The sequence below is a fragment of the Herpailurus yagouaroundi genome, unplaced genomic scaffold (genome assembly GCF_014898765.1).
Source record: "Herpailurus yagouaroundi ecotype Mexico unplaced genomic scaffold, PumYag 28, whole genome shotgun sequence".
Taxonomy (NCBI): Eukaryota; Metazoa; Chordata; class Mammalia; order Carnivora; family Felidae; genus Herpailurus; species Herpailurus yagouaroundi.
Genome location: NW_024412376.1, coordinates 105,575,509 through 105,601,537, shown reverse-complemented (window position 1 = coordinate 105,601,537; position 26,029 = coordinate 105,575,509). Strand labels below are relative to the sequence as shown.

At 41.6% G+C, this 26,029-nt stretch overlaps 1 protein-coding gene across 6 annotated transcripts in view; it reads left to right on the top strand.

The window, feature by feature from the left end:
• Positions 1–25,756, top strand: part of SEPTIN11 (septin 11) — a 90,991-nt gene extending 65,235 nt beyond the window's left edge. The window contains exons 5-11 of one of the 6 annotated variants that reach the window (XM_040480585.1): positions 2,518–2,679; positions 7,336–7,432; positions 8,675–8,843; positions 14,638–14,770; positions 16,224–16,411; positions 22,465–22,532; positions 25,203–25,756. In XM_040480585.1, the coding sequence (XP_040336519.1) occupies positions 2,518–2,679; positions 7,336–7,432; positions 8,675–8,843; positions 14,638–14,770; positions 16,224–16,411; positions 22,465–22,489 (774 nt within the window). In that variant the 3' untranslated portion in view covers positions 22,490–22,532; positions 25,203–25,756. Of the gene's footprint in view, positions 1–2,517; positions 2,680–7,335; positions 7,433–8,674; positions 8,844–14,637; positions 14,771–16,223; positions 16,412–19,946; positions 20,198–22,464; positions 24,032–24,515; positions 25,137–25,202 lie in introns of those variants that run through there. The other 5 variants (XM_040480579.1, XM_040480606.1, XM_040480599.1 and 2 more) reach the window with 5 other exon arrangements.
• Positions 25,757–26,029: the final 273 nt, after the last annotated feature.

Below are 26,029 nucleotides of genomic sequence, written 5' to 3'. Positions count from 1 at the left end.
TAGCGGAGACATCTAAATGGTCATAGGAAGGGTTAAATTTAGGGAGATTGAAATATAAAGTCACAAATTGTTTACTTTCCTAAAACCTTCTCTAAATTTCTGTTTTAAAGGTTTGGCTTTAATATGAAGTTTTGAGTGAAAAAAAAAAAGGTGTTAATTTTTTTCCTTATGTGATAAGGACAGTCCAGCCTCTTAGATTTAAAACTGAATTGCACCCAAATTTTTTTAAAAAGTGGTTTCAGTTTGACACCTGGGCTTTCCACATTAATAAACTCTTCCTTTTACAACATTTGAAGAAAGGTACTGATAAGTTTGATAACATTAAGTGATGTACTTTACAATTAATTTGATTTTTCATTTTGAAATAAATGGAAGGCAGTATATTCTGAATTGAAGAAGCAAATGAAAAGGAAAACAGCCAGAAAAAGAAGCTGTGGTATTTTTTTTAACTTTCCTTGGAGTTCCATAAAAAGTTGTATCATCTTTAGGGGGTTTTGTTGGGTGTTATTTTTTTTGTCCAAACAATGCTGTTTGAAAGATGCTTTCTCTCCAGAGGAACGTAATGGAGGGCAGTCAGACGACCAGCTGTCCCCGAGGCCTCTGGCTGAACTGGCCGCCAAATGGGCTGCAGTGGCTGACACAGGGCCAGGTTCCTTGGGCTTCCAGCATGCACAGACACCTTGGTTTACAGAAAAATGGTCTAGTGATGTGAAGGGACTATTGCAGCTGGAGGACTCTCGGGAGAATAAATAGAATCCTTTTCATGCATTTGTGTCCGCAACAGTGAGCCACGGGCAGGCAGGCAGTTGAGGGCTCTGGGCCGTGAGGCTGGCTCCCCAGGCTGCCGTGTCCCTGGTAACAGGGCTGGGGAGGGGCAGAGATGGAGGTGGTGTCCTAACTGAGGCCATGTTTGTGGACCAAGCCCGGCAAATATTCAACAAAGGGTTATGCTTAGTAAGGCTGGTTTAAAAAGGGAAAGAAAATAAGGCAAATGAACACAGCTGGAAAAAAAAGTCCCTGAAAACAGGTTAAACTGCTTTTAAAGAACCGATACTGCTGTAGAGATGGAGGGCTGGAGAGCATCTGAAAATGGTATTTGCAAAGGTTGTTTATACAAGTGAAGTGAAGAGTTAAGGTGCTTAAGTATATATATCATAAACATATAATTTCAGAAATGATTTTCAAGCACCTGCCACTGAGGAAAAAGAGGTTTTAAATCTCAATTGCCTGTGGCGTCTATCTACTCTGATCAAACTGGTCAAGAAAGTATGAACCTCTGCCATTTTGTCTGTGTAATAGTCACTGAATACTAAACATGTACAGAAGATAACCAACAAGAACAATGGGGAAGTGTTCTGTTTCTTGGGCTCTGACCCAGACATATCCCCACCATTAGTGTTTCTCTTGCTGGATGAGTCCAAGCATGATGAGGTAGGAGTGGGTGGAGGAATAGGTGAAGAATATGTTATTCTATCCACACGTCTTCTCATTGTGGTGTATCAGGGGTTTTGATTCGGCTCTTGGAATAAAAGAAGCAAAGGAATGCAGACATGGCCAAGAAAACCTCCCTAAGGACTCCCTCATCTCTTGCTAGTGTGGCTTTCTCACTGAGTCTGTCCCCCTTTCCCCTGAGCTGGGAGAGCATGGCCCCAGGTGTCAGATGTCAGTTGTGTCTTACTGAAACCTCTGTGGCTACCAGGGAGTGGAAGAAAGTTAATCTTAAAAAACGAATTTTTAAAAATGTGCTGTGTGGGCAGTGCTGGGCAAAGTTGGGAGAATGACCCACTTTGGGGTTTGAGGCTTGGGCTTGAGGGTGTCCTCAGCTCTCACACTGGGCTTTCTGCCACTGTTTTCAAACTCTGCCTTCTCCCTGGTCTCTGTAGTCAATGCTCTGAAAGCGAGCCTTTGCCGCTAGGTTTCATTCTGACATGAAGAAGTAATGTGCTAGAAGCTGGTATTTCAAAAGAATTAATTGGTGTGATTTTGAAAACTTTAAAAGTAGGTGAAGCCGTCTTTGTTCTGGTTAATACGTAGGTTCTCTACCCCTAGTAGTCATTAGAAAAAAAGAGAGGGTGTTATCCTGCATAGAGATGAATATTCCACTATTCTAACACAGTCTTTGCTCTGCGCTGTGAGGAACATGCAAAAATCAAGCTTTTAAAATAGCTGGGAGGGGTCTAAAAGGAGTGGTTGGTTATTCAAAGAATAGGCTTCTTTGTTATTGCTATTTGTCATAGAGTAACACTTCCTTCTACTCTGTTAAAAAAAAAAAAAAATGAGGTAGCACAGAAGAGGAAATTACAAGTATGCTGTCAGTGCCGGATGGGAGGAAGTAAAAGTGTTCACAGATGGAGCTTAAAGATTATCCATGTCTTCTTAATTTTCCCTCTGGGCACAAAGCCTTATTTTCAATATCTATTTTTTAAGTGAAGCTTTACAACTTTTGTTATGTTTCATTCATTTGTCTTATTTTTCTTATATTGGAATTGTGTAAAAATGGGTATGTTTGTTTTATAGGTGAACATCATTCCAATAATTGCAAAAGCTGACACGATTGCCAAAAATGAATTGCACAAATTCAAGAGTAAGATCATGAGTGAACTAGTCAGCAATGGAGTCCAGATATATCAGTTCCCCACAGATGAAGAAACGGTGGCAGAAATTAATGCAACAATGAGTGTAAGTCCTCAAGTTAGGAAGAACCTACAGAAATTGTCCTGAAAGCTTTTCTTGGTAGCAGCATTGTAGAGTGACTGGAGCACTGGGCCAGGAATCGGATTCTTTAGCGTTGCCCAGCTCTGCCACTATGGCAAGTCATTTAACCACCCTACTCCTCAGGGTATCCATCTATCAAATGGGAAAGTTAGACAAGCCTATCTCCAGTTTCCTTCCTGCTCCAACAGGCAGAATTTCTACAGCAGACCTCTTGGGAATGCCAGCCCAGCACCATCTCACACAAAGCAGCTTAAAGGAAATAGATCTCTGCTTGTTTCTGCCATTGTTGGCAGAAATATCTCCACCTGCCTTCCTTTTGCTTCTGTGATGGGTTCCTGCCTTTCGCTCCATTCTGTTTCCCCTACTCTTTCCTGAATCATTAGGTTAATTGGCAGTTGAGGGTAGAATTTCTCCATGTCACAGGCAGAGAACAAGAGAGAACTGAGTAAAGCTTTAGCAATTCTAAGTGCACCTGTGATATGATGTCTGTGTCCTCTATGCTATCTGCTGATGCCCGAATCTTTCTCACTGCCTCTTTGTGTATCTCACAAAGAGATACATGGCTCATCTCTGGGCCACAATTCCTATACTTTTTTTTTTCCATTTGGGAATGCATAACTTGTGTAAAACTAGCATCCTTTGCACATAGTAGATGACCAATGATGGCTTTTGGGATTCTTAAAATTGTAGGTTAGCTTCTGTGAAATATAATTAGAAGCTATTAAATAAGTTGCCTTCCCCTGAATACGTGCTAAAAATTGATTCAAAAGTATGCTGGTGGCAGCAGAAGTCAGTGTACATTTTTAAATTGTGGTAGGTTGAGCTGTGTTCTACTTTCCTTAGATCTGATCATGAAAAGTGTCTAATGAAGTCATTATTAAATTGCCCTGAAGACAATCTTTTTAACAGCCATATTGAGATATAATTGATGTACTGTACAAGTTACCCGTTTAAAGCATACAATTCAGTGGTTTTTAGTATATTCACAGAGTTGTGCAACCATTGCCACCGCCAATTTTAGAACCTTTTCATCACCTGAAAAAGAAATCATGTTCCTTTTAGTTGTCAACCCTCTAACCATCCCAGCCCTAGGCAACTACTACTCTACTTTCTTGTCTCTTCTGGACATTTGCCTATTCTGGACATTTCATATAAAGGGACTCAGACTGAAGCTCATCTAGAGAATTAAATGGCTTGGTCAAAGCAGCACTAAGATTTCAACCCTGATCCCAGTTTTGTGTTGTTTGCTATCATAATTTAGGAGAACAGAGATATTTCACAAAACTCCTTCTTGTTTCTTCAGTTCAGCATATGGACTTTTCTATATAGCACTGTTATCATTTATGGAGGAATATTTTCCTTAAATTATTCCCAATATGACTAGGACTTTGGAAGCAAATGTAACTTCTCCCTTCTCTGGGGCTGTTTGTATGAATTGAAAATTTAAGGGCCCATTAGAGCAGAGATTGTCCATTCTCCACTTTGCTCTAGTGTGGTCACACTCGGAGTTGTGTGACCTACTCTGGTTGTCTTGCTCCTGTGGCCAGGATCGTGAAGACTCTGGAATTTGTGAAAACTGGGGAGCAGATTCTTCCTGGGAGGATGGCCGGAGGTGGGTACAAAAGGAAGGTCATCATGACGGAGGGTAACTGTTCTCATTCAAAAGACAGAACTGAAGGGTAGTGAGGGGTTTGGGCCCAGCGAGAAATGAACATTTGGCCATCGGTGCCACTGCAGCACAGCAAGCACCCTGTGGAAGGAGTGAGTTCCCATCACAAGGTGGTGGACAACAGATTCTGTATCTCAACTCATTTAGATACTGTAGAAGCAGGATCGAAATGGATAATATGTGAGGTCTCTCCCACGTCTAAAATTCTCTGGCTATGGGTACTGAGAGTTTCATAGCCATCATAGCACCAGACATTTTTGACATTTATGGAGGATTTACTGTGCATCAGCCACCGTGAGAGGTTTTATTTACATCTAATCCTCACACCAGTCCCATAGGTAGGCACTATTATTATCCCTAATTCGCATATGAGGAAACTGCAGCCTGGCATGGTCCAGCCATCGGTCGTGCAGGGAGGATTTGAACACAGGCAGCTCAGCTCCAGTGCCAGCAGAGCAGTGTGCCTGTTTTACAGCATCATTAGAGCCCAGGCTGAGATAGCGCTGGTTTATTCTGCTGTAGAACTTCAGTTTGGGGTTCTTCTGCTATAGAACTTCAGCGTAGGATTCAATAAATGACATGAGTGAATATTGTCTAATGTTCTCTTTATATCTCTCCCCTTCCTTTTAAATTATTTTGGGTGCTCATGAAACTACATTTGTGTTAAATTTCTTGGAAAGAAACTACCCGTGGGGATGCCTGGGTGGCTCATTCGGTTAAACATCCGACTTTGGCTCAGGTCATGTTCTCGTAGTTACTGGGTTTGAGCCCCGCATCGAGCTCTGTGCTGATAGCTCGGAGCCTGGAGCCTGCTTCAGATTCTGTGTCTCCCTCTCTTTCTGCCCCTCGCCCACTCACTCAATCTCTCTCTCTCTCTCTGTCTCTCAAAAATAAACATTAGAAAAAAGACCCATGAATCTTGGCTCTTTGTCTCTTTATCAGATTAATCAAACTGATAGTCCGAAATTAATCTTGTTCTTTAACAAGATTTTTTTTTTAAGTCTCTTCCTTGCCAATAATTCCTGGTGATGAAATCCCATATGATATGTGGAAAACAGATTTCACTGGCAGTTGCTTTTGTCACTCAGTGTGAGCGGAGAAAACTCTTTCCTTGGTCATTATGGCAGAATGGTGGCCAGCGGGGCCCTGTTGCTCCTCAACTTCAGGGGACACATTACAGTTCCAGACTTGGAGTCTGTGAAAGGAATGTGCTTTATTTCCTTCCTACAGAGTATGAGATGAACCAGAGAATATAAGTATCTTGAGCAGCAAATGAAGTACCACCTGGGCATCCTGGGCTGAGGGTTATGTCCTCTGTGGGAGAGGATTTGGCTGTAGGACATTCTCATCTTTCTCAACTTGCCTACAGTAGAAGAGCAGTGGATCAAGGAACTGAAATAATAATTCTCAGAACAACCATTTCAGATCTTCTTATTCTTACATTTTAATAGAAAAAAAGATGGAATTACTGTCCCCATCACCTGCACTCCCAGAATGTAGCCATAGCTACCAAATAAAGCAACGTGAAATAGTCAGTTGTTTTGAACACCACCTCTGCTTGGTAGAAGTCTGGGTTGCAAGGCTTGGGCCAATAATTTGGGCTAAAATGTAGTTCTGATTTGAATTTTGTGCAATGGCCAACTGTAAAGCAATGCTGTTAGAAATATAATATGAACCACACAAACAATTTAACATTTCCCAGTAGTCACATTAAAAAAAGTAAAAAGAAATGTGAAATTAATTAAAAACGTATTTAACTGAATATATTTAAAATATTATTTCAAGGGGCGCCTGGGTGGCTCAGTCGGTTAAGTGTCCGACTTCAGCTTGGGTCACGATCTCCCGGTCTGTGAGTTCGAGTTCCGCGTCGGGCTCTGGGCTGATGGCTCAGAGCCTGGAGCCTGCTTCCAATTCTGTGTCTCCCTCTCTCTCTGACCTTCCCCCGTTCATGCTCTGTCTCTCTCTGTCTCAAAAATAAATAAATGTTAAAAAAAATAAAATAAAATATTATTTCAATATGCAATCAATATAAAAATTAATGAGATATTTTCATAGTAAGTCTTTGAAATCCAATGTATATTTTACAGTTACAGCATATCCCAATTTGGAAGCATACCCAAATTACTCCTAACACACTTGAAAATTTTTCAACATGAAATAAGTACCAAAAAGATAATTTTCCTCTAATGTTTGCATCCACATTGAGTAAACTAGTTTTTTAGGGTTTTTTTGTTTGTTTTGTTTTTTTAGAAAATTTAAGTTTAAAGGAAAATGAAGTGCAGTCCCAAAACAATACAGTTTTATTTCACGGAAAAATATTTTGTTATATTTTTAAGTTCAAAAGTAAAATAATTAAAAGTAAATAAAAGTGGGACATCTGCGTGGCTCAGTTGGTTAAGCCCCCAACTCTTAATTTCACCTTAGGTCATGATCTCTTGGTTTGAGAGTCGAGCCTCACATGGGGCTCTGCTGTCAGGGCCTGCTTGGGATTCTCCCTCCCTCTCTCTCTGCCCTTCCCCTACTTGCGCTGTCTCTGTCTCTCTCAAAATAACTGTACTTAAAAAAAAAAGAAAAGAAAAAAGTATATAAAACTAAAATTCAGTTTCTTGATCCTGTAAGCCCTGTTTCTGATGCTCAGTGGCCACATATATTAGCGGCTACAGTCTTGGACAACATGTGTCTGAAGCTTCCTGTGTGGTTGCAAAGACACCTACGGTTTCCTTTGAATCTAGCTCATACCACATAATCAATATTTGGTCATAGGAGGGGTGGGGTACACGAAGCCCACCTCTGCTGACCTGCAGAGCTTCCTCCCTCTTCTACCCACCCTCCCCTTTGTCTCCCCCTCACTAAGTGAGGCTGGCAGAAGGGGCAGAGCCTAGGCAAGGTGGAGAACCAGCCTGGGCAAGACCTGGAGAAGGTAACAACTCTGTCCTTGTGTTGCTTCTCAGGTCCATCTCCCATTTGCTGTGGTCGGCAGCACTGAAGAGGTGAAGATCGGCAACAAGATGGCGAAGGCCAGGCAGTACCCCTGGGGTGTGGTGCAGGGTATGTGCACATTAGGGGGAAGGGGGTCTCCACATTTAACTCCTGTGGTGACTCGCTTCTTCTCTCTCTGCCCTGTTTGGGGAGGTTTTGGGGGAGGTCCTCAACCAAAGGCAGGATGAAGGGAGGGTTGTACACATGGCAGTTGTGAAGTGAGGAAGCAAGACCCTGTGACCAAGTAGGTAGGTGGTGGGGAGAAGTGACCACAGTGCCCTACTTCCGGTGAGGCAGCCCCTCAAGAATATTGGCTTATGTGGCAAATTGAGTACAAATTCCTGGTAGAAAAGAGCTCTTCCCTAGAAGTTTCAACAACTTTCATACCAGTTTCATCAGCAAAGTATAGTAAGAAAGCTGCAAAAGGTTTCTTGTAAACAAGAAGTTACTTGTTTCTCCATTATCTCTGGAAAACCTGTCTTCCAATTAAATGTTATCTCAGTGGATATCTGAGAATTATGACCTATTTGGTGCTGGGAGACATAATCATAGTCTCTGACCTGAAGAAGCTTCCCATATGTCACTTTGATAGGCAAGGACCCTATTTTCCTGCCTTTGTGTGTTTTGAGGGAGGACATCTGATGCTATAGGTTAAGTAGGATAGCTATAGAAAGTTTCTTCATTAGTTTAAGATCTATCAGTCCCCCTTTTCTTTTTTTCTGAATAAAGGCAATAAATCTGTGAGAAGGGAAAAGAAATTGTACCTTTCAGATCTCTAAGAAAATTACAATTTTTATGAATCTTACCTATTTCTCTATAATAAAGCTTTTTTCATAGTGTTGATGAAATTAAGGGAAGTGGTATGTAGAACCTGCCTTGTATACTTCCAGGGGGCACGGAGTAGTGGAAATAGACCTGGCTTTGCAGCCAGATGTTGTGTTTGAACATAGACTCTGCTCCCAGTACTCAGGAAGTCAGCTTCCTTACCAAAACCTTGCTTCTGCATCTACAAGACGAGAGTCACAATGCCTACTTGGCAGAATTGTTCTGAAGGATAAAGACAATATTTATAAAGTTCCTCTTGCAATGCCCTGCCCTGAGCAGACACTCTGCGATCACTGTGGTCATCAACATTATGGTCCACATTGTCGAAAATCTTGTCCTCGTTGGGAATGTAAGGCGAATCCAGTGAAGGGTCTTCACACAGCTTTGAGATTTCAGGAGCGATGGTGATAACTTTTTGAAAGTGTCACTTCAGATTTTTAGGGATGTCATTGCTGATAGCCGCTTCCACCTTCCCATCTCTTGCAGTTGAGAATGAAAACCACTGTGATTTTGTGAAACTTCGGGAGATGCTGATCCGCGTGAACATGGAAGATTTGCGAGAACAGACTCACACCCGCCATTATGAACTGTATCGGCGTTGTAAGCTTGAGGAGATGGGGTTCAAGGACACTGACCCTGACAGCAAGCCCTTCAGGTATGAGGGCACCTAGCAATCAGCTGTTTCCCAGACAGTGGCTTGAATGGTGTGTTGTTCCATCACCAAAATGCTTGTCAGATTGAGATAGCAGTGATTGAGGGACCTGGTGGGGACACGTTAGTAAGCATAATTGCCAGGCATTGCGATAACCACTTTATTGGTATTATCTCAACTAAGCGATGTAGATGATGTCATTGCCATCCTCATTTTACAGATGAGGAAACTAAGGCACTGAAAGTGTAAGCAACCTACCCAAGGTCCTACAAGTAGGAAGTGATGGAGTGAGTTTTGAACCCCTGCTCTTAATCATTATACTCACAGAGGCACAGAGCCTGGTCTAGGCATTTACAGAGGTGTGGCCGCTCAGTACAGTTTGCTCCATTCGTTCATGGTTGCCAGCCAGGTTTCACTTCCCAGGACTCTTATCAGCTCTCTGTGTTTCAGTCCAATGTTAACAACTAATGAGGAAGAAAGGGAATAACTTGTAGAAAGTTTCTTGTGTGTTTTCCACATCATCGATGGATGGAGATGAAGTTGCAAAATGTGAAGGGGGGAATTAATGCAGAATTAGCGGCCCAGCAAAGGCCCAGCTGCTGTCAGAACCTAGGCCGTGGGGGAGGGGCGGCAGGGGCTGAGTACCTTGGCCACAGAGTGGGGAGGGAAGGCAGGGCCACCAGGCCAGGTTTGCCACCTGTGGGCCCAGAAGAGGATTGCTTTGTCCAAACTGGGCCCACACTGGGTCTTAATGGAGATTTCAGTTGAGGTGATGTGAGGTGTGCCTGGGCATGATTAGGGGCTGCCGTTCCTTGGTCTTCTGCTGTCTCTGTTTTTGACATTTAAATTAAAATACCTCCTGCAAGCGCAGGGTAACTGCCCACCAGAAGGAGGTGTTGCTGGGTAGGTCCAGCAGGGCTCTTGAAGGCCTGGCCAAGCTGGGTGCAGCCTCCTGCTCTGGTCTCGCTCACTTCAGGGACTTCAGGATGATGGCAGATGTTGTCCAGGCCTTTTGACTTGTAGAGGATATGCTTTATTCACACATCTTCCATGTCCCATTTGGTTCCATTTCTTCTGGCCTAAGGTTTCCGTTTTGTTTTGTTTTGTTTTGTTTTTACATCTCACTATATTTATTTTTTTTATTGAGGTATAATTAACATACAGTATTATATTCGTTTCAGATGTACAACACAGTGATTCAGTAATTCTGTACCTTCCTCAGTGGTCACTGTCTGTCACCAAACAACATTATTACAATATCATTGATTATATTGCCCATGTTGTACTTGTCATCTCCATGACTTACTTATTGTATAACTGGAAGTCTGTACCTCTTAATCCTCTTTACCTATTACACCCATTCCCCTGATCCACCTCCCTTCTGGCAACCACCAGTTTGTTCTTTATATTTAAGGGTCTGGTTTTTGTTTGCTTGTTTGTTGCTTTGTTCGTTTATTATTATTATTATTATTTTAGATTCCACATATAAATGAAACCATATGGTATTTGTCTTTCTCTGCTCAACTTATTTCACTCAGCATAATATCCTCTGGGTCTATCCATGTTGTCACAAATAGCAATATCTCATTCTTTTTTTTTTTTTTTTTTTAACGTTTTATTTATTTTTGAGACAGGGAGAGACAGAGCATGAACAGGGGAGGGTCAGAGAGAGGGAGACACAGAATCTGAAACAGGCTCCAGGCTCTGAGCTGTCAGCACAGAGCCCGACGCGGGGCTTGAACTCACGGACTGTGAGATCACGACCTGAGCCGAAGTCAGCCGCTTAACCGACTGAGCCACCCAAGTGCCCCTATCTCATTCTTTTTTTTAATAAGCTGAGCAATATTCCATTGTGTATACATGCCACATTTTCTTTATCCACCCATTTATTGGTGGGTGCTCAGGTTCCTTCCATATCTTGACTATTATAAATAATGCTGCAATAAACATAAAGCACACATATCTTTTCAAACTAATATTTTTATTTTCTTTAGGTAAATATTCAGTAGTAGAATTGCTAGATTATATGGTATTTCTATTTTTAATTTTTTGAAGAATCTCCATACCGTTCTCCACAGTGGTCGCACCGATTTATATTCCCACCAAAAGTGCATGAGGGTTCTCTTTTCTCCACGTCCTCACCACTGCTTATTATTTCTTGTCTTTTTGATATTAGCCATTTTGAAAAGCATAAGGTGATATCTCATTGTGATTTTGATTTGTATTTCCCTGATGATTAGTAATATTGAGCATCTTTTCATCTGTATGTCTTCTTTGGAAAAATATCTATTCAGGTCCTCTGCCTTATCAGCTATTTCATTTGCAAATATTTTCTCCCGTTCAGTAGGTTACCTTGCCATTTTGTTGATTTCCTTTGCTCTGCAGAAGTTTTTTATTTTGATGCAGTCCAAATAGTTTATTTTTGCTTTTGTTTCCCTTGCCTGAGGAGATACATCTAGAAAGAAGAACAAAGCTGGAGGTATCGTAATCCCAGATTTCAAGATATACTACAAGCGTCTAGTAATTGAAACAGTTTGGTACTGGCACAAAGATAGACCCATAGATCAGTGGAACAGGGTAGAGATCACAGAAATAAACTCACCCTTCTGTGGTCAGAATCTGTGACAAAGGAGGCAAGAATATCCAGTGGGGAAGAGACAGTCTCTTCAATAAACGGTGTTGGGAAAACTGGGCAGCTACATGCAAAAGAATGAAAGTGGACCACTTTTCACACCATGCATATAAATAAACTCAAAATGGATTAAAGGCCTAAATGTGAGCTCTGAAACCATAAAACTCCTGGAAGAGACCACAGGCAGTTTCTCTGACATTGGCAGTAGCAACATTTTATAGATGTCTCAGACTTTCCCTCTGAGGCATTTCCAGCATCCCCGGCACTTCTTGAGCCTGGGACCACACTGAAGGGGTGCAGTGTGGGGACCCTGCACGAAGGGCACCACAATTAAGGGGAAGCAAAAGCTGCTGCTGATTTGAGTGGTTTCCCAAAATTTCATCTTCAAAGCCATCATTCCAAGATGCTCTTGGATTTTTTTCCATGTGAATTTTGGGTGAGCTGGGAGGAATATAAGTATATTCCCAAAGCAGAGGATTTCTTTGTGGGTGTACAGTGAGGTCCATCCTTCCTTTGAGCACCCAGTATCCACTCTTTGTCCTCCAAGCTGCTCTTGTGTTTATAAAGCACAGAGTAATCTCTAAAGCCAAGGCTAGTAAGGGGCAGCCATCACCTGAATATATCGTACAGCAGGAAGCAAAACCAGGAGCTGGACATACACAGTAAGAGGCTGTACGAAAGCCTTGGAAGTACGTCGGAGCCAGTAAAGCTAACTGAGTGTATTTCTGGTGGCGTCCTTGACCTGCCTCAATTTAGAGTTGTGTCTTTGTTGTCCTGTGGCAGAATCTGTGTATCTATCTGTCTACCTACCTACCCACATGTCAGCTTGCTTTCTCCTGTGCCCATCTTACCACCTGCTGCCCTGTGGTCTTCAGCCCAACCAGAGCAGCATGCATTCTCTGGACCCAGGTCCCCCTCCCTCAGACCTTGGCCCCTTCCGGCTGGCATCTGAAGATGCCAGAAGAGGGAAGAGGATGTAGGACACAATAGGGACTGGACTGATCCTGTTCCTGATTCTTTTCTCCTGAGACTCCTTTGTACTTTACCCCAACAGTCCCTGTCCAAACTGCCCATTCCTTATCTCAGAGTGCCCCCTTCCCCTGACTCTTGTCAGGTCACAAAAAGGGTTTAATTACCACTATTCTCTCAAGAGATCACAAAGTTTTCAGGTTCATGAGACCCATTTGTTTTGGGGAACATGCAGACCTCTGTGCAATGGAGTGCAGTGGATAGAGTTCCTGTCTGAGCTTGAAGGCCTGGGTGCAAATCCCAGGTCTGTTACTCTTCACTGTGTGACCTGGACAGATTACTAAACACTTGTCTCCAAGTTTCTTCGTCTGTGAGGTGGGAGGTAGATAGTAATACCCACCTTATTGGGTGTGTAAGGATTAGTGAATTCTTGTGTGTAAATTGCTTCGTACCACTGGTGATGTGTTATTCTCCAGGATACCCTTCACTAGGTAGTTCCAGAAGATTGTAACAGAGAGAGAATTACACTGTGTGAATTACCAGAATGAAGTCTGAACTGAAGTACCTGTTCTCATTCTCCTTTCCCTTGAAAAGGGAGATCTATTCATTATCATAAACAAAAAACAGAGATTCCCCCCAAATTTTATAGCAGGGAGAGGTCATCTTCTGCCTTCAGCAGTTCTGATCTAAATACTGGTAATGAAGAGTTTATTAGATGCTAACAAGCAAAATCAAACCCATGAATTAGTTCTGTCGATACATTTCTATATCTCCGTGGCTATATATCTTAAATCTCAAGTCTAAATATTGCTATTAGTATTAGCCAATGTCAACATTGGCCCAAAATGTTTTTGTTTCATAAGTGAAAGCTAAATATACCTCTGGAAACTCAAAGTGCTTGATTGTTCATTAACAGGTTAGTGTGGACACCCTTGAGGGTAGGAGAACTTATTTTTAATCAACCAATAAAAGTGTTGATTATAGAAGTATAAGCAATCCTATTGAAGACATTTTTCTGACTGTTTGACTCCATGCATGCTTGCTCCTACTATCTGCATGTCCTTTTTCTCCTTCTGAAAGGACCAGTGTGGATGCTGGGAGGCAGCTCTGCATGGTCCCCGGGGTTATCCACAGGTTATCCACTCCAATTTGGAGTCAGCACTTAGGATGAATTCAGCCCACGGGTAGAGATGGATATTCTGCAGACTCGCATTACTGTAACGGGTGCTGTTCTAGGGAGACTGCAAGGGAGAACTAGAAACCGCACCTTATCAAATATCAGCACTTGTCTCTCTGTGTAGGTGTAGGTATGGGGGTGTGTTTTCTTAAGTTGTGTTACCAAAAGCAATTTTTCTGCCAATATATTTGTTCTGACTTAGAGGTAAAGCTGAATCTAGCATTCAATTTAAAATATTGGGCTCAACGTTCTGTAGAGAGTCAGGAGGAGGATGGGATTTAAGATAAAAATAAAACTCTTCCCTGCTCTACTTTCAATTGATAATATAACTTGAAAAGCAGCAATTTTCTATAATATGTTTAGATATACTATTGTCTCTAGATGGTTCACTGAGTCTGTTTTCTGAATTGGGGGCTGGAGGGTGGTGAGTGGGGAAGGGTAATATTTGCTAAGCACTGATCGGATGCTTTACTCACTTTGCCCTCACTGAATCCCCATAATCCTATCTCTAGAAGGTAAATGCTGGTTTAGCTGCATCTTACACAGAGAACACGGAAGCATAGGGTCTGTGCCCACCCCAAGATCAGTCAGTAAGTTGCTGTGGCCAGAATCCAAACCCTGGTGTGTGTGGCTCCAGTGCCTTTGCACTCTCTCCCTACACTACTACCTTCATTTTTTAAAATTCTAACTCTCATCTTGGTGTCTACTTGTTTGCTGATCTGGAAAATACCAGCCAGTCCAACCCAGGCTTTCTCTGTGTGAATAGAGATAGGATACACTTAGCCAGTAAGACATCCCTGTACTGCCAAATTGTGTTTATTGACTCATCTCTGGCTCTTGATGTGCTTGTCTTTCTGATCACTGCATAACTCAAAAGAAGATGGTGTGCCATTTTATGTGTCCTTTGATATGGTAAGTGGCAGCCTTACCTATTTTTTGGAAGCAATGAGTAGAAATTATATGAGCTGAAATTTCCTATTCAACTTCACAACACTGTCCTTGGTTTGGCTTTTGAATAGTCTTCAGGAGACTTACGAAGCAAAAAGAAATGAATTTCTGGGAGAACTTCAGAAGAAAGAAGAAGAAATGAGGCAAATGTTTGTTATGAGAGTGAAGGAGAAAGAAGCTGAACTCAAAGAGGCAGAGAAAGAGGTAAGCCATCTGTCCTCCTTCAAGTGAGAGAAAAATAAGTAAGACGTGTTATTAATACTTCACATTATATAGAACTTCATGCTCTCCTAAGTACTTTTTACATATATTTTATCACATGAGCAGCTACCATGGTAAGAGAAGCAGGTCATGTATTATTCCCATTTTACAGATGATAAAACTGAGAGCCGTAAAGCTTAAATGAGTTATGCAGTCACATACCTAGTAAGTAGCAGAGCTGAAACCAAAACTAGACCTTAGGTCTTCAGGCATGGTCTCGTGTTCTCTGTAGCTCAATATCTCCTTAATTTATAAGTCTTGCAACATAAGAGCTGGGATTCTGGACTGTTATTACTATTATTGTCTTAGTCTATGAGCCAACTCAGTGAGCTAAACAGTGGATGGGCCCTTTGGCACAACCTGATGGGTAATGGTCTCCATATGCCCTATCTGTATATGCATCTTCTTCCTTTGTGGGCATGCTCTCCCTGCTCCAGCATCCTTTGACTCCTCTCATTGCCCGTGACCAGGCCAGATTAACTGCCTCCTAGAAGGTTATATGGGTTTCTGCATAACACTTATCTCATACGGAGAGCGTGAGAGGGGGAGGGAGGGAGAGTAATCTGTTTGTCTCTGATGGCAGATAATGAGTATCTCAAGTGCATGACCTATAGCTATATTCATTTCCAAATTGTCTAAATAATTTCTTCATCGTTGTCTTTTCATTTATCTTTATAAAGGCCACTGAAATTTAGAGGTTATTTAAATAGCTAAGCACTCAGTATAGTTTTGCTACAGAGAAAGGAAAGTTGAGCCTTATTTGTTGTTGATTATAAATACCAAGTGGATGCTGGATGGATATCTAGAATTATCTAGTAAGAGTTATTCCCTTCATTCTTTCTTCCCTTCCTCCCTCCCTCCCTCCCTCCCTTCCTTCCTTCCTGCTTTTGTTTCTGCCTTGTGATAATTTTCTGAATTTGGTTTGTCAAGAAATTTGCCAGAAATCTCCCAACATATTCTTATTATTTGAACACCATACATCATCTGTGGTCACTGTGTATGTCTCTAAGTAAATGTATATTATACATTTTGAAAAAGGACCAGAAATAAAGAACTAACATTACCACTTGGGTAATTTCTGTTAGGAGCATGGATAATTTTTATTTTCTTCCTTATGCTTTTTACAATGAATATGTATTTTATTATCAGTAAAAATGAACAGAATTCCCTTTAGTGAGTGCCACAGGCTCCAAATCTCAAAGGCTCATAGGGCTCCGAGGGGTGATCTTTGCCCTCTCAGCCTGGCTCCTCCAGGAGTGCCAGACGGTGCCTCCCTCGTGGGATTAAAGCATGTGCGGGAACACGAGGCATGTTTGGGGTTTGAACAGATGCAGAAGATCTTCAGCTGTAACTTCCACTCCCCTCACCAAACTTGGCCTCCTCTTTTCCTCTCCAGCTCCATGAGAAGTTTGACCTCCTAAAGCGGACACACCAAGAAGAGAAGAAGAAAGTGGAAGACAAGAAGAAGGAGCTGGAGGAGGAGGTGAACAACTTCCAGAAGAAGAAGGCAGCGGCTCAGCTCCTGCAGTCCCAGGCACAGCAGTCTGGGGCCCAGCAAACCAAGAAAGACAAGGATAAGAAAAAGTAAGCGGGTGTCCCCCCCATGCATTGGGGCCCTCTAACCATTGATTCCTCTTGCATGTTTCTACTTTTTCCCATTTACAGACTGGAAACTGGTCTGTTACCAGAAAGATAAATGCAAGTCTTTTCTCTACAGTGCAGGGAGGATGATACAGGTTTTTAAAGTATTTGTAAAGGGTACAGAAATATTAATTTATAAAACTTGACCACATGACCAAGCAATCAGGGCTGGAGGAACCTGCTGTCTCCGGTGGCATCTTCTGCACCAACACTAGGACTCTTGAGAAGACAGTCCATATCTCTTCACTACTCCCTGGAGACAATCCTCATGACTCTTGATAAAGGGCATCCTAAAATGATGATTGTTAAAATTTTTCTATCCTGTGTCGTGAGGCTTGATAAGCCGGTCACCGAAAACCTTGTTTCCGAAATGGAAGATCGGGACGAACCGCTAGTGGCCACAAGTTTTCCCTTAAATTCAATAAGATGGTGAATTGTTTTATTGTGGAAATGGGATCAAAATACCCTTCCAGTTAAGACACCCTCACCAATCCTCAAAACACACCTATCTCCATACAAAAAAAAAAAAATTTTTTTTTTAAATATGGCTTTGATTTAATGTGCCAAAGGGTCAGATTCTGCTCTTAAAGTAGTCACTTCCTGTAATACTCCAATAGTGGCTGCCTGAATCCAGTGGGAGACTTGGGCCTGCCTTGAAATTCTCTCATGATTTGGAGCTCTACATCAAAGCACCTTAATGACTAGAGAGTGCGGTTTTATGACAATCGCTACTGGATTGACAATAAGCACAGTGGTCAGTACAGTACCTTCTAGGAAATCTTTTGTGGCGGCTGGATGGCGAACCCACAGATACTGCCCTGCTTGGTCTAACACACGGTGCTCCTAGGGCAGCGATAAGGCAGCCCCGAATGTGTTTCAGGATTCTTGCTCTTTATCCTTAGATGCCGAGATTCTAGGGGAAAAGCGGACAATTAAGTAAACGATAAAAATGTTGGTATTTGGGTAGGCAAAGAATTAAATTTTAACAAATAGAGCAGATAGGATTGAATCTGCGCAGTAATTGACACCTATCATGGGGGACTGGGCACAGTGGTGGTGTCCTTAGTCTTGGTGAGCATGCAGACTCACCCCTGAGGGACCTCATTACACTGCCTGTGGCAGAGAGCACAATAGACTTCTACAGTGATACACGGAGAGAGTTTTAAATTATGCCTTTGACTTTCCAAGCTCTGAGACAGCAGAAAATGTGTCAAGAGAGCAAAGAAATAAGCATGTTTTCTAAGCAATAGAAAGTAGCTGGTGTAGATGTGGTGTGATTTCTATGGGGTTGGTGCAGACCCAAGTGTTCAAGGCCTCCCAAGGGCTGATACTTTACTTATGCTGGATTAATTTTGGGAGTAACAATTGCCTAGATTCTAATCCAGTTCAAGAAAGTGCCTTGTGCTGTGCTTGTTGGGAGAGTATCAGTCACTCATGGTGACGTTCCCCATGCAGAGATTCAGAGATGAAATGAAAGTCATTTGGCACTATCTATACACTTGTTGATCCTAACTAACCCAAGATAAAAATGAGAGAGAGAGAGAGAGTGTGTGTGTGTGTGTGTGTGTGTGTGTGTGTGTGTAAATGACCACATCCATAGGCATGGATGAAACAAAAAAGCTGCTGACTCACAGCTTAGGAAACCCAAAGTCAAGTTTTTCTTACCCTTAAGCACTAATGTGCATAAAGGTACATGTTTCAGAACTAAAAATGTTTTTAAAAGACCAGCAGTGTTCCAAGGATATTTCACGAACGCTGGATGTGCCTTTAAGCAATACTAGTTCCAAGAGCGGATCCGTACTGTGCCTCCATTAAAAAAAGGTCTCTCCAGTAATAGACTTCCCAGCGTAGGGAGGTTTTTCCTTGCCCTTTTGATCATTTTAGGTTATTTTCACCCCAGCCTTGGGCCTTAGTTGTGTATAATGCTTTTCAAGTTTACATGAAGTATGTGCAAATTCTATTTTAGCCTTATTTATACATTCTTGTGTATCATTAATAGAATTAGACTTCATTTGGTGTGCAGTAGTGACCAGGTTTTGTACCTGATGATGGCACCTACGTGTTGGCAGGTTCTTAACCTTTTCTACAACTTTCCCATTTGAGCACAGAAAGCAACTGCAAGTTGGAGGCCTGAAGTATAAAAGTTAACCACCCCTCTCCCGCCCCTGCCACCCCTTCCAGCCAGGGGAGAGTTCTGGTTAGAGAGGACCACAGAAAGACAGTCACCAGGGTAACCAGAGCAGCTCTTTGAAAATAAATGGGAGACTCCTGTCTCCTCGTGTAGCTGGAAGAGATGCTGGAGTCACCATACATGCCACTTAGGGGCTGGCTCTGTTTCAGGGAGACAATTTTTACGAAAGAGACGCTTATTTATTCACCTGGTATGCTTCCACCTCGGAAATTAGTTTTTCTAATAGTTTTAAATTCTGTTTTTTCTATTCTAATGACACGCTCCCTTTATAACGTAGGTAAGGCTTTATGCTTCTACTTGAGCTGTAGTGGCATGAGAGCATATAACCTTCCCTAAGATTACAGACAAAGTAGAGCTAACCGTGGCACTGCCCTTAGCCGGACCCCACCTCCTGCCCTTTCTGGCCACCAAGGCACTTCCCTTGTTTGCGGCTATGCCGCAGTGGTGCGAGTACCCGAGGGTAAGTTGTTCAGTGGACAGCATTCTTTTCTGAAACTTTGCACAATTGCCAGTGGGCGTTGGTGGTGACGTTTCATCCATCCCAAAAGGAAGTTTTAAAATCCATCATTTTAAAACTGTACCTGGCATCTGATAACCATGGTTTTATACAGTCATCCACTCATCTTAAAAAAAAAAAAAAAAAAAATTTTTTTTTTTTTTTTTTATTCTTGCTAAGGAATGAAGTTGCATGTTTCAGACTTGCCTAAAATTAGATGTGCGGATCTCGGGTTTGGTTTTGGGTTGTACCTAAATGCGGGGGAAGGCTCCTGGCACCTGCTGTAGCTGTAGCCACACAATGCTCATCCTGTTTTCCCTTTCCAAGTAGATTAATAGCATGACCACTCACTGTATCCCAGCCCCCAAGTTCATCTTTTGAAGACATTATTGTAGATTTATTCTCTGACTCCAGCCGCTCAGTAATGGGAAGGTGTTGCTCCTATTCAGTACCGATGTGATGACCAAACCTAATAGATTGTGATTTATGTTATTTGAGAAAATGAAAATCAAATAGCAAATCCTTCCACTGTCACATGTAGTGGTTTCAAGAAGTCACTCGTAAATTACATGCAAACGGAAACTAACCATGTGTTAATTCAGTATTAAAATTTTGCTTTTGCTTGTCGTGTAGAATAGCTTACTCAAATTTGTGGTTTTAATTTCTGTCGATTCCATAATCATTGCATGAGCATTCACCATCACCGAATGCTGGTGCTGGCACTCCTAATTTTCCTTTCTTTTTTATTTATTATTATTTCTAACTTTTTTGTTTTGTTTTTTAACTTGCAGTGCAAGCTTCACATAAAGCCTGGCAAGCCAAGGATGGTCCCGCATTCACCTGCTTTTGCAGTAATATTGTATCTCTGCCATCTGTGTCCTTTTGTTTTATTTTATTTTTTTACCCTTCCCCAGACACCAATAACTATTAACTCATTTTGCTGAATGTTTTTGGGTAGTGGAAAATGATAGAACAAGAGAATAACACCAAAAGCTCTGTGCAGCTGGACTTTGTTTCTGGAAAGTAAATGATTTGCCTTTTATGCCTGTTCAGAGTGGCAGCAGGAAGCATGCCTGTTGCTTGTATGTTGCTTTGGACCGAGGGACGGAGGGTCATGGCTCCATGTACGTCTGTCAGGAGAACTTCTCATCGTCTCAGCAGCTGAACCATAACCCTGAATAGCCATGACAACAACTTGGCTTTTCTTGATTTCTCATCTCCATGGTGGCAGAAGCCCTGAACTCACTCTGCCTCTTCTCCACACGTGCCCCAACCAGGGTAGCTTTGTATGTAGGTAGAACGGTGGGTCAGCTTTTTAGGACCTATGCATTTGCATGGATATTCATTATTATAATTTTATTTGACCCATGTTGTGGGTCTCTTCACACTGTCCCCTCATACGTCTTTCAAAATATGTCTGAACCCCTATCTCTCAAATCCTGGACAAGTTGGACTGTAATGAGAGAACTGCTGATGGTCTCTTTTATCAGCACAACCTGATCCTCTCACAGTTAGTGATCTCCAAGGTCAGGTCGTATAACATTGCCTAGTAGAAGAATCCCCTACTAAGGATGATGGGTTTCCCACAACCTCCCTTCCACTTACAATGAGCACTCTTTCACGCTCTCCGTGGTCAATGACCGATTCTAGGATATCCGTACTTCTAATAATACTTTTCAATCATGAGGAGAAAATTTTCAGAAATGCTTCAAATAGAAAATTTGTTATAAACTGTATATCATCTGCAGCACAAATTATGAGGGGATCTCATCAATTTAAGGTAGAAATGGGAAGGGGGGCACACCTGGGTGGCTCAGTCAGTCAAGCATCGGACTTTGGCTCAGGTCACAGTCTCACGGTTCATGAGTTCAAGCCCCGCATCGGGCTCTCTGCTGTCACCACAGTCTGCTTCAGATCCTCTCTCAGTGCCCTTCTCTCTCTGCCCCTCCCCCTGTTTACACACACACTCTCTTTCTTCCTTTCTCAAAAATAAAAAAATAAAACATTAAGAAGGAAATGGGAAGGAACTTGACACAAAGCCATGAGTGAAGAAGGTAGAAATTCAACTGCACATCTAGCTTCTGTGCATGGTCTCCTTTCCATATTTGGTGATAACGGGAAGGAGAACTAGAGCAGCTGGTCTTTCATATCCAGTTGTCTTGAAGGAGTTTCTTCATTTTGTCCTCACCATGACTAGCTCCACCTGCTCTCTGTGTCCCAGCCCATCACCCTGTCATTGAGAATCAGGGCCAACCCACAGGCTACGACACAGACCACGGAAAGGGGCATATTGACTCTCCTTTCGGTTCTGTTCCTTTGTGAGGCTTATCCCTTCATCTTCTTGATTTTTTTCCCCCTCCATTAACAAGATCTTCCCAACTTCTAACTCAATAGTCTGCTGTTCCTTACTTAAGAGTATTCTTTCTCACGAACCTGATGCTCCAGCTCTGTGCTTCCTCCCAGCCTTCACTAGTCAGACATTAGGTAAATAGGATAGAAGACACTGTACCTTCCCTGACACACACATGCAATCCACCCCCCCCCCCCTTTTTTTAAATAAGTCTCTAGTTGATTCCAAAAAAGTTTCTTTTTTCTTCTCTTCATTCTCAATCATACTTTTAGGGGAAAGAAGTTATGGTCTTCCATGAACTGAGTTAGGCTTAAGTAGGCAAAGTAAAAGTTCAGTTTCACTGGAGCCCAAACTAAGCTGGGCTAGAAACTGCAAACTAGAATCAGCAATGGTGGTATAAAGACTGATTTAGGAGGTACTGGACTAATGTTTTTGTTTTGTTTTCTTGAATGATTCTAGTCCAAAGCTAGTTGTGGAGCAGCCAAATACTAGATGGCATGCCGATTCTAACCATGGCTAAATTTGCTCATGTGCTGTGCACCAGACAAAAGCTTGAATACTTGTGTTGTATGCTTGTTCCAACCGCTGCTTGTGTGAGCATTTTTGTGCCTTGTAACAGAAAATATACATGTAAATTCCAAAAATGGTCATTTTAAAATTACCATTTTTAATGCATCACTGAAACCTTTTCAAAAGTGAGCCTCGCTGTGAAAGGCATCCATCCAGCTGACTTTTTGATTCCAAGATTGTTGATTTTTTTTTTTCCTCCCATGAAAATTTTCATGACAAAATGAATCATATGGAGAGTCAGGGAATAAAAAGTCAAAAGAAAGTTCTAGAAGCTTTTTTTTTTTTTTAACATGTTGCTTCTGAACTCTTTTCTACTCCTGCTCCCCCGCCCTGTTTGGTTTGTTATTGCTGCCCTTCTCTTCTTTCTGTATCTGTGCCTTTTTTCACAGTAGTCCTTGGCTCTGCACGGAATAAATGATACCCTCAAATCTAATTGGATGTGCTTTCGCCTTTGCATGTAAGTACAGTAGTAAGAAAACTTTGAGATCTTTTGGATTTTTTTTAAATTAGAGAAACAAACGGGATAGGTGAATTTTTTTTTTTTTCCTTTTTTGGAGGGAGGTATAGGGAGGTAATGGTTTGAGTAGCCTTTGCTTACAAAAAAAAAAAAAACTATATATTTAAAATAACCACATTTGTACCTTTTCCACAAGAAATATAAATTCAGTTTTTTCTTGATACCAGTATGGAGGTCAGAAATTATTGTTCCCAGCTGTGTTCTACACAGCATTGTGGGCATCGCTGGAGATTAGAGGGTCCTTGGTTCTGACTATGTAAATAAAGGTAGAATAAGAAACTACCACCTTCCATTGGAGAAAATCAAGAGGAAAATGTTTTTTATGCTAAGCTGCTTTTATGACTGCTTAATTTTTTTGATGATCTTGGTTTAATGGTCTTTCCCTCATGCTAACTGCTAGCAGTGAACACACCTGTTGTTTTGTTTTTTTGCCAGATCTAGCTGGCCTCTCTCCAAATCTTTTGTTCAACCATAATGACCATTGCTTCTGGACTTTAGATACTCGTAACAGTTGTACATGCAGTAGAATGTGATGGAGAAGCATTTGGGGAATTTATTAGCAGTTAGAGACTATGTTTTCCCAACCTAGGCTCCTTCTTAACTGGTCAAAGTTTTGTCCAGAAAGGGCATCTCAACCAGGGAAACATTTAATGTCACACTGAGCACAGGTTCTTTATTACCTTCCTTCTCTGCTTTGGAATCTCACCAGCAATAACACTTAGTCTTCATATCTTGTGCACTTCAAACAAATGGACTGGGTTTCTTCACTTTCTTGACATATCCATTAGTGTGTCACATATAGACTGTTGAATCTTGGTTTCAGCTGTTATCAACCCATGTCATACTGTCTCTGTGTGGTCCTTCCAAACCGTCCTTTCAGATCCCTTTGCTTTGCCATTTGCAAGTGTCTGAAATCGTCAAGTCTCAGCTTCCAGAAGTCTTGGTTCCATTGACAGGATACATATGTGATGACTCTTTAGTGGAAATTATGACCTACAAAGTCTAGATTGTATGTAGGTATGAAGGGAATTTTTTAAATAAATTGAAAAGCTGTGAACAGCATTAGAACTTTGTCTATTTCTTAATTTTAAAATATGCTGATATGCCTTAAACTGTAGTTGTAGAACACTGTCATTTTGCTGTTTGAAAATAACCAATGTGTTTCTAAAAAAAAAAGTGTTGTGTAATCTACTTTCAGTGTTAATGCAGAATTGTCATATATGTAAGCTGCATGTTAGACACTCGTCCTTTTTAAAAACTAAAATAATTGTATCGATATGAACTATATCATTTTTTTCAAGTAAGAAAGTAATCACTTAGCAAACATGCTCGGTAATTTGGTGTCTGTTAAGGTAGGAGAGTGGTGGACAGGTAATCTATGCATATATCACTAGTGCCAAGACATAAAAGTGGGGGAAAATATATTTTTACCCAAACAATGTGTGCCCTTTTGTGAGTTCTTTTTAGTCAGTGTTTGGTATGCATATGTACACATGGTTATTATGTTGGGCAAAAGAAGTAGGGATGAAAGAGTCTCCTGCTTTCCTGCCTTGTCTGGTGGATTTCAAATGCTACCATCTGCACGGCTCCAGCTCCTCCCAGATACTTGCCATGTGGTATCCTGTATTTCACATATGGTCTCTGCTACCCTTTCTCCCCCATTCCCATTCCCTTCTGTCCTGATTGGTGTTCTTGGCACCGCACCGCCTCCGGGCCAAGCCGAGGTCTCCTCTTCTTCCCTGGCCTCTGGTGCTACCGCTGCTGGGCTGCTCAGCCCCAGCTGTGCTCCGGGAAGTCATCCCTGTAACTGATACACTGCTGTTCTTTCACAGTTGTAGAAAAGCCCCTCCTTTTTTTTTTTTTATTTTTTAAGACTTTAAGAATCAAATTTGAATCTGAATCTTTCTTTTTTCTCTTCTGTAGCTTCTTCTTTATGTAACCATCCTGTTGACAAGCCCTACTCTCTCCTAATGGACATAGAGCATTAGAAGAGCAGGAGCTGTCTGTTCACACGTGTTGGGGAAGAGTTACCTCATTTCCACCATCGCCTCCTATTCTTTTAAAGTCTGGGTCAAATATTGCATTGCTGTTTGTACTTGTCAATGTCTGTTTACAAACCACTGCCCATAGTGGTTACTAAAGTGACTCATCACTACCAAAAACAGGAATACTCAATAGTACTTAAAAGGAAATTGAGTGAAAAAAAGAACTTGGGCCAAGACCCAAGATAGCCATGTGTTGGAATCCTCTTGCTTAGCTGTCATGTTCTTGAAGCTGCTGATCTGAGAACTCACGGACTGAAGACAGCCTGTACCCTACTCTGAGGTGGTCACCACCTCCAGGGTCTGCAAACTTGATTTCATGTTAACTCCAGACCTCTCTGTCCCATGAGCAACATTCTGAACAGCCCCATCAGGACCCTCAACCATCAATCAGGTCATAAGATCCGGGCAACATTCTCCTTCCTTTTGTTAGTTTTATGAGTTGTTTTCGCGTTTGGGATTTTTTTTTTTTTTTTTTTTTTTTTTAACATTTGATATTGCATGAACAGAGATGGCTACAATTTTTTTATTCGGAGTGTTCTATTGATGCAATGTTTTTATTTTTCAGCTGACCATCTGCCTCTTGAGAGAGAGAAGTGGGCATCCTTCCTTTAAATTCAGGAACCATTGTTGTTTTATTTAACTCTTTTTCTGTTATCTGCATCCCTTATAAGAGTTGTTTTGGGTTTGGGATTCTGTTTTGGGGAAAAAAAAAAATCCAGTTAGCCAGTTCTGTTTTATGTATTGGTTATTCAAACTTAGTTTGGTATCAAAATTATGCCAGTTTTAAATTCAAGGGGAAATTTAAGTGAAGTTTAAGTCACAGAATTCTGGTTAAGAATCTGTCATCTCAGATACAACCAAAAGATCCCTCTACTGTCACTGGGGTTATGACCTACAAGTCTTAATCATGTTTAAAATGTGCCAGTGTTGGGTAGAGGACTTTTCTGCCTCTGGGACTCACTTTATACTTTAAGGTACCTTAAAATAACTTTCTGGCCCATCCCTGCCTTTCTATGTACTGTGAACCTCTGCTTTACCTTGTTTCCAGAGTTTTTTGTGTCCCAGATCATGGGAACAAACCCCAACAAACTATAAAGCTGTCCCAGACAATCGCTTCAATACAATGGTTCTGATCACATTGTCTTCTCAGTTACCCAGGTGGCTTTCTCTACCATGTCTGTGGAAAAAAGTTGGCTAGAATTCACTTAAAGTACACCCAAACTGCAAACGCACACTTCTGCCAGTTGAGGCTGTGGTTTCTAATGCTGACCCAATTGTGAAGGGCTGGAGAGATGGAAAGGCTAGATTACTTTATTAGCAGTCACCTATTAGGGGCACTTTTCCTAATCAAGGGACAACTTCTAAAGTCATTTCTGTTCTAGAGCACGAACA